The sequence below is a fragment of the Crocuta crocuta genome, unplaced genomic scaffold (genome assembly GCF_008692635.1).
Source record: "Crocuta crocuta isolate KB4526 unplaced genomic scaffold, BGI_CrCroc_1.0 scaffold127, whole genome shotgun sequence".
In the NCBI taxonomy this organism is placed as follows: Eukaryota; Metazoa; Chordata; class Mammalia; order Carnivora; family Hyaenidae; genus Crocuta; species Crocuta crocuta.
In genome coordinates this window covers 5,131,023-5,139,708 of record NW_027532008.1, presented here as the reverse complement: position 1 = coordinate 5,139,708, position 8,686 = coordinate 5,131,023, and the positions used below count along the sequence as shown (strand labels likewise).

General features: G+C 54.8%; 1 protein-coding gene across 1 annotated transcript in view; it reads right to left on the bottom strand.

Moving 5' to 3' along the window:
• Positions 1 to 8,686, bottom strand: part of IFNLR1 (interferon lambda receptor 1) — an 18,162-nt gene continuing 9,476 nt past the window's right edge. The window contains exons 3-7 of the mRNA XM_077775528.1: positions 7,935 to 8,119; positions 5,651 to 5,793; positions 3,222 to 3,381; positions 2,770 to 2,903; positions 1 to 1,701 (exon numbers count right to left, since the gene is read on the bottom strand). Coding sequence (XP_077631654.1) covers positions 928 to 1,701; positions 2,770 to 2,903; positions 3,222 to 3,381; positions 5,651 to 5,793; positions 7,935 to 8,119 — 1,396 coding nt within the window. The 3' untranslated portion in view covers positions 1 to 927. The remainder of the gene's footprint in view (positions 1,702 to 2,769; positions 2,904 to 3,221; positions 3,382 to 5,650; positions 5,794 to 7,934; positions 8,120 to 8,686) is intronic.

Here is an 8,686-nt window from a genome sequence, read left to right as displayed (position 1 = left end):
TCATGTTTGAGAGAGAGAGACAGAGTGCAAGCAGGAGAGGAGCAGAGAGAGAGGGAGAGACGAATCTGAAGCAGGCTCCAGGCTCTGTCAGCACAGAGCCCGAGGTGGGCTTGAACCCATGAACCATGAAATCATGACCTAGGCTGAAGTTGGATGCTTAACCGACTGAGCCACGCAGGCACCCCAAGCATCCGGCTCTTGATTTCGGCTCAGGTCATGAGCTCATAGTTTGTGAGTTCGAGCCCCACGTCTGGCTCTGTGCTGACTGTGTAGAACCTGCTTGGGATTCCCTCTCTCTTTCTGCCTCTCCGCCGCTCAAGCTCTCTCTCTCTCTTTCTTAAAAAAAAAAAAAAAAAAAAAAAAAAGCTGTGTACTTCCTTCCATAAGTCAGAGGCTGGGGTTTGAATGAGCCCACCCTTTCCTTTCCAACACCCCCTGCTTATTGGAGTTTTCTTCACTGAGGCCCACCCCAGAGGACTCATGAGACAGGAGCTGAGACCCAGGGGCTGGGGGAGCTCAGAGGGTGCTGGAGAAAAGCCATGACACTCGTAAAGATGTCGCAAATGTCCTGCGTCCAGATCCAAATGGTCCCTTGTGGGGCCAGCCCTTGATTGTCCACTGTGACCCGACTTCACCTGTTTCATGCTGTCCAGGGAGGCTTTCTCTACCTGGCCTGTCACCCCAAAGGCACCCCAAAGGGGTGCTGTGACACCCAGCCAGCCTCTGACCTCAGCCCATTGTCTTCACCCTTCTTAGAGCTCAGCCCAAGGCCAGTGAGTCAAAGCGTGGGGTGGCTTCCGCAGCTGGGGTTTCTGACATGCTGCAGGAGCCCCCCACGGGCTCGGTGAGCAGGCTCCCAGGCTCTCAAGTCTCGGTGGCATCTTGGGTCCTTGGAAAGCATGGACTTGGAGGGATGCTGAAGAAAGCTCACCTGGCCATGTAATGCCCCAGTATCCCACCCCTGACCTCCGCTTTCTGGAGGCTCTCAGCCCTCCAACTGCCAGTAACGTCATCCTCAATCTCTGACTCCCTCTCCCCTTCCCCTCCCCCTCCGCCTTCTTCCTCCTCCTCCTCTTCCTCCTCAGGGCTGCTGTCCCAGCAGAAGGTCAGTGTGTGAAGAGAAACGGGGGGCTCCCCAGGGACCAGATTCAGCCCTGGTGATGAAAAGCACCTGGTCCAGGAGGAAAGGTCATCCTTCATGGGATCTTCTGGGAAACTCAAGTCCTGGGCGAACTCGGGGAGAAGAGGCTCCTGACACCCATCCGCACCTGGCCCTTGGTCTGGCCCTTTCTTGGCTAAATAGCAAGAAGAGCCGGGCTCATCCCAGGGAGAGGAGTCCTCGGTGCCGGCCCAGCTTCTGTCTGAAGCCTCTGTGGCCGAGGAGCTTTCCACCTGGATGGGAGGAGTCCAAGTGTCCCCTGCCTCAGGGTGCCCCGGAGTCTGCTGGTCCCGCCCCAGGAAGGGCGGTGGTTCAATGTAGGGCTGGAAGCTGACACCATCGTCTGTGTCCTCCTCCTCGCCCATCTCCTCCTCGGCACTGTCCTCCTGTGATCCTGCCTGGACGGTGACTGGGGTCCTGATGCTAGGGCTCGGCCTGACCCTTCTGGTCAGTTCCTTCCGGGGACAGAGGATCAAGGCATCTGGGGACTCAGGGTCACAGGGCTGAAAGGTTGCCACGGGGTGTCTATGTCCAGTAAAGTCCTGATTTGGGAAGGGGAGAAAAGAAGAGAAAAGGTAGGCTTTCCCGGAGCCTGGGTTCCCCTGGAAATAGACCCCGAGACAAAGATTCAAATGTAAATAGTTCTTTCCGTAAGGGATCCCAGGAAACCCTAGTAAGGGAGTAGGAGAATTCAGTGGGGCTGGGGAGAGCTGCCAGCAGAGGGTGTTATCACCCCTTGGGTGGCTGGGGACTCAGGGCACCATCGGGTGAGGGGCGGGAAGGTGTGGCAGTCGTGCTAGCTCCTGGCACTCGCCACACACTTAGGCACAGTGGACACCAGAAGCCAGAGGACACCCCCGGGATGCGGGTGATGTGGCTGCTGGAAACTGGTGACTTTCCACATAAGACGCAGGTAGAGGGGTGGGGCAGGGCGCACAAACGTCTAACACAGACGTCGTCCAGTGGGGATTTCCCTGCAGGGACATCGAAGACACCTCTGTGTGGCAAAGATACTCAGAGTCCATCCTCAAAGCCATCCTGACCTGAGTGTCCACCAAGCCCCACCAAGGGCCCTCGTTTGAACAAACTGGACCCATCTGCCCCCTTCAGGCACCCCCTGCCCCAGCTGGCCCTCAGCCTTAAGGAAGTGAGCCAGCAGGTGAGGGAGGCGATCCCAGGGTCAGCCTAGGCAAGACTCCCCTGTGGGTAAACTGGGAACTAAGTGCTGGGACCCTTCTAAGAGTTCCCCTTTCGGCACCACCCTCTCCCCGTCCCCCTTCTGGGCATCTCTCCTGAGACCCAAGGCTGGTGGCTCTGCTCTCAGTACCCAACAAATCCTTGGCAGAGATGAAGTTATTTCACTATGGCGACCTAAGAAACTTCTCCCTCCCAGGTAGATTTGCCGTTTGAATTTGGTGTCAAAGGAATGAGTTACTAATGGTGGAAATTTAGACACGAAGACAGGAGATGTCCGCAGTCTGGACTATCTCGATAGTCTGTGTGTCTGACCTATGTCTAAGTCCAGCCCCATTTCCTTATTCTTATGAACAACCCATCTCTACCCCTCCCCGCCCCCCCCCCCCCCCCGCATGTGCTCAGATTCGCCATACCAGGGCCCATGGCATCTTTGCCTGTCGAAGCCAGGGGTTCTCTGTGAGGCTCTTCCAGACCACACAGCCTATGGCAGTGACCAACAGCAGTGGAAGCAGAAGCGGCAGCAACACCAGGAACACCCAGCTGGCTCCTAAGGAAGGAAGAATAAGAACTACAGAAACAATGATCATGGCTCCCATCTATCAACTGCACATGTGCAGTGGGCTTCATATACATTATCCCCCATAATCCTCATAAGAATAAGCCAATCCTACAGACTTTGGAAACCAAGATTCAGAGAGGTTATGTAAGCTACCCAAAGACACACAGCGGGTATGGTGAAGCCGGGATTTTAATTGAGGTGAGTCTATCTCTACACCCATGCTCTTAACCACCTTATGATGAAGAGGGTATGTCCGGGGTGGGGGTGGGGGTGGATAGCCTCACTTCTGTATCACTTTGCACTCACCTGGGGCCTCCAGGAAGAAGCAGGTAGGCTTGGAGAACTCGCTGTACTTAGGATCACCAAAGGTGTAGATGGTTCTGGCACTGAGGCAGTGGTGTCCGCTGGTGGCTGGCTGCAGGGGGATCTGGACTGGCTGGCCATGGGGGGTGACTGGAAATCGTGTCTGTTTGGAGAGAGAGCAGGGCTTCTGCTGTGGGGACTGGCTCTGTGCCATCAGGACAGGGTGGGGCCGGCAGGGTCCTGCTGCCGCCCCACATCTTCTTTCCCTGCACTGAAGTGTAAGCATTATGGGCACACTTCCCAACGTTATCTGGCTTCTTTTCCACTGAGTCTTGAAGTAGAGATGGTCTGTGCTCAGAAGTAGCCCCGCCACTCAAGGTGTGCACGCGCCCCCGTCCCCCCCCCCGCCAGGGCCTGTGGGTCCCCTCTTTGAAGGGCAGATTCCGCAGGCTGCCTGCACTCGGAGCCTCACAGTGTATTTGGGGGTAGGGAGCAGCATTCAGTCACTACATATCCAGAAACTCTAGGGTTTTCCTGCCCAGTCTGGTGGCCACCGGCCACATGTGACTAGCACTTGAAGTGTGACTGGTTCTAACTGAGATGCGCTCCAACTATAAAATACACTCTGGCTCTCAAAGACTAGGTGCCAGGTGCCTGGGTGACTCAGTCAGTTGAGTGTCTGACTTCGGCTTGGGTCACAATCTTGCAGTTCGTGAGTTCGAGCCCCACGCATCGGGCTCTGAGCTGACAGCTCGGAGACAGGTTGTGTGTCTCCATCTCTCTCTGCCCCTCCCCTGCTCATACTACAACTCTCTCTCTATCTCAAAAATAAATAAACATTAAAAAAAATTCAAAGACTAGGGGTGCAAAAAGAATGTAAGACATGCCAACAGTTTGTATGTTATTTACATGTTGAAATGATAACATTTTATGGGATGAAATACATTATTAAAATTAAATTAACTTGGTTTTCTTAATTTAATGAGGAACATTTAAAATGACACCTGTGGCTCACATTATATTTCTTTTTTTAATCTTTAAAATATTTATTTATTTATATATATTTTTGAGAGAGAGAGAGAGAGAAGACACAAGTGAGCAACGGGCAGAGAGAGAGAGAGAGAGAAGTGGGGCTTACCCAAAGCAGGGCTTGTGCTCACCCAATGTGGGACTTGAACTCATGAATCATGAGATCATGACCTGAGCTGAAGTTGGATGCTTAACAACTGAGCCACCCAGGTGCTCATTCACTTTATACATCTATTGGACAGTGCTGGTCCAGAATGTTTGAGATGGTCTTGATAAAAATTCTTTTAGATTTATTTAGTTTTGAGAGGGAGATAAAGTGTGAGCAGGGAAGAAACAGAGAGAGAGGGAGACACAGAATCCGAAGCAGGCTCCAGGCTCTGAGCTGTCAGCACAAAGCCTGACATGGGGCTCAAACTCATGAACCGCGAGATCAAGACCTGGGCTGAAGTGGGACACTTAACCGACTGAGCCACTCAGGTGCCCCTACAATGTTTGATATGTTCTTAAAGGCAGGGCCCACACTGGAAGACGATCCATGTCCCCGGGACCCAGCGTACATATGCAGGAGGTCAGGAGTGTGAATGCTGGTTCAGTGAAAGAAAGAAAGAATAAAAACAGCGGACAGTAAACCACATGGGTCAAATGTGACCTGCTACCTTTTCTCGTACACAGCTTTCTCCTGGAACCCAGCTGTGCCCCTTTACTGACCTAGTGTTCACGGCTCCCTCTGTGCAGTGGACGCAGAGTTGACTAGCTGTGACAGACCGCGTGACTCCCAAAGTCAAGAAACATCTGCTCTCTGGCTCTTTACAGAAAAAGCTTGCCAACCTCTGCCACCAACAAACGTGTGCAGACAGGCACACGTGCATATACGAGAAACAAGTCTGAAGCCGGGTGTTTGAGGTGGTCTCTGGGTACTTGTAGTTTTCTTCCTAGAACGTATCTGTACTTTCTGAATTTTTGGTAATGGAGATCCAATGGCTTGGCAAGCAGATCTCTTAGAGCCTATCATGCTTCAATCAGATATCATTGGGAAAAAAGGACTTCATAATTATAAATATATATAATTTATAGGGTATATAAATTTTTATAAGGTATATTAGTTTTTCTGCCCTATATATATATATATATATAGGGCAGAAAAACTATGCTGTTACCACTTATAACGGGCAGGGGCAGGATGCCCTGCACTTGGCTTCAGGCGGAAAAGGGCACAGGGGTGGGCTACAAGCCAAGCATGCTGCACAGAGTCAGGTAGTGACTGCCAGGAGTGGAGGTATGAGGGGAAGGCTTCTTGGAGGAGGTGCGCAGAAAGCAGGAGGGAGGATGCAAGGCACTGGGGTTTGGTGGGGCGGTAGGGGAGGGAAGCAGTCCAGCCAGGGGGCAGGAAAGAGGCTCCATACCTTGTTCCTGCTTCCCTCCTTCCAGAAATCCACCTCGTACTTCAGATCCGGTGGCGGCATGCAGTGCGGCAGCTGGTACGTGGCGCTGATTCTCAGGACCTCCTCTGTCCGGGTGATGACCAGGACGGGTGGCGCCGGCTCCACTGGCAGAAACAGAACAGGACCCGTCAGCACCCGCGTCCCCGCGTCCAGGCAGGCCTGCTCCCCCGCGCCCCCTGCGCCCCGCCGCCAGCCCAGAGAGCCCTCCTGGAGAGGGAAAAAGGCTCTAGTGTTGGTGTCAAGGGCCTTCAAGCCATTTTACTGGAGCCTTGCAGTGACCTTGGGATAGGACCTATTCCCATCTTAGAGAAGGGCAAACTGAGGCTCAGAGAGGTGAAATGAACAGGCCACGCTCACGGCTAACCTGCCTTTCCTCACGCTGTGCCTGGCACCTGGGCGCCCTTCATGTACCACTGGGCTGTCAGACTTCTGCCCACTTGGTGACCCCACCTCAGAGCAGCTGCAAACAACACACGCGCATTATCTCTGTTCTGTGGGGCAGAGTCCAGCGGGGACACCGATTGCCTATCAAGCCCTGGGCAGGGAGCTGGCGGGAACGGAGATCTTGACCTCCAGGAGCTGGAGGAAATTGAGGGGAAATGAAATATGTGAGAAAATGACCAGGGCCACGGCCGAGGGCAGGAAAAGGCAGGGAGGGTCATTCCGGCGTGGGGTGCGCTGGGGGAGGGTCAGGAGGACTTTAGGGAGGGGGAGGCCACATCAAAATTAATAATACTTAAAAAAGTAACCTCCTCGCTGCATCTTTCCTTCTCATCTCTTATTCCTGGCCACGCATCCATTAGTTCATCCTTTGCTCTGCTGGCCTGTCTGCCGGCTCGCCTTCCCACCATCCTTTCTTCCTGCCCCTTTATACTGTCTTCCTGCCTTTAGTCTCGCCAGCCACCTGCTTTCCTCCCATCCACCCTCCCCATCCACCCATTCTTCCTCACTTTCCATATATCTTTCCTTCTTGGCTGTCTCCCCCCCCACCCCTCCTCTCTTGCCTCTCCTTTCCTCACGCCCTTCCGTCCCTTCCGAGGCAGCCGGCCGGCCTTCTATCGAGCGGCTATCTAGCCACTGACCCATCCGCCTGCCCTTCCTGCTTGTCCTCCACCTCCCCCATCCACACGTGCTTCCTCTTCCTGGTCAGCGTGTCTTCCCATGTGGCCTTCTTCCTTCCCCACCTGCCCCGTGTCCTCTGCACCCCCTCCATGCTTCCTTTCTCCTTACCCACCCATCCTTCTCCCCTTTCTATCCATCCACCCAGGCAGCTTCTACCCGAGTCAGCTCTTCCTCTCTCCTCTCCCTCCCTGCCGCCCTTCATTCAAGCCCTTCCTCCTCTCTATCTGAGCCTTCCTTTGCTCTCAAATATTTTGAGAAGACTGGACAGCAAGTTACCAATCCCAGCTCTGTGAGGATATTGTCCGAGTATTTATTCCCTCCTTCTTACCACTCCACCTCACTCTTGGTCTGTGCGAATACCGTGTCCAAGGTGAGAAAGACCCAGATTCGCATTCCATCTCCACCCCCTATACGCTGTGTATCCTGGTAATTTCTTTTTTTCTTTTTATATCCTGGTAATTTCTTAACTTTTGTGACTCTTACTTAATTGGCTGCTTTTTTTTTTTAATGGGCCAATGAGAATGAACCCCACAGGTTTGTCATTAGTATTTGAAATAAAACATACTCAGAAGAGAAAAGTGCTCTCCTTGCCCAGTGTTTGGTTATTTTTTTTTAAACAATTACTTATTTATTTTTGGGAGACAGAGCATGAGTGGGCAGAGAGAGAGAGAGAGGGAGACACAGGATCCCAAGCAGGCTCCAGGCTCTGAGCTGTCGGCACAGAGCCCGATGCGGGGCTCGAACGCACGAACTACAAGATTTTATGACCCGGGCCGAAGTTGGACACTTCGCCGGCTGAGCCCCCCGGGCGCCCCAACACTGGTGACTTGTGAACGTGGTACGCGTGGAGGGTGCTTTCCTCTCTATTTTCATCTTCTTTCCCACCCCCCTTCCCCCAGATTCGACACTGAGCAGGGCCTACTTTTGCAACTGGGATTTTAAAAAATTGTTTCTTAAAGAGAATTTGAACCTAAAAAATAGGAGTAAGTGCACCCTGGCAGGTTCCCCTAACGCCCCGCCACGCTCCCTGCTCTGGGGCGGGGGAGACAGTGGCCCGGACAGCGGCTCGGCCGAGCCACGTTCCCGGACGGGGGCCTCCCCGGGTCCCTCAGCCCAGACCTACCGTCAAACAGGTAGTCCAGGTACTGGGACTCCGCCGGCGGGGACCTGGCGCCGGGCGAGGCCGCCCACACGCGCCCCTTGAACTTGTTGTATAGGTCCTGGTTCTCCAGGCACATCAGAGGACACGCCAGCTCCTTGGTGCCTGCACACTTCTTCACTTTTCGCCACCGTCTGGGGGTCGGGGCGCTGAGGGAGGAGACAGGAGAGCGTGGGCCGCAGACTCGGCCTCTGGGGCGAGGGAGCTGGCAGAACACGGGCTCCCTCGGCCCTTTATCCGCCCGATCGTCCACCCGTCCGCGTGCCCGACCAGGCAGCCACGGGCTGGGACAGAACGACGACAGTCCGGTTAGGGCTCAGGCTCTGGGGAGAACACCTGGCTGCGGCCCTCTCACCGGCTCCGGGGCCCGGCAGGCCAGCCTCCTCCTCCTCCGGCCTCGCCAGGGCTGCGCGGTGGCTGCCCTCGTGAGCGCCAGCGGCCGCTGCCCTCAGGCCTTGCAGACCGCCTGCTGTGTGCCAGGCAGCGCGCTGGCCGCCGTGTGGCCGTCAGCGGGGCCCGCAGCTCTGAGAACACCTGCGGCCCAAGAAGGGGCCTGCACACGGGGCATTGTTCTTGGGGAACTAGCAGTGCCCGACAGGCCCCGCCCTCAGGAACGGGACGGGGAGGGGGTGAGAGACCATCATCACATCACCGAGCAGGTAAGTGCCGTGATAAGGGGGAATGGCATGGTGGAGGCTGGGAGCGCGGGGGTGGGG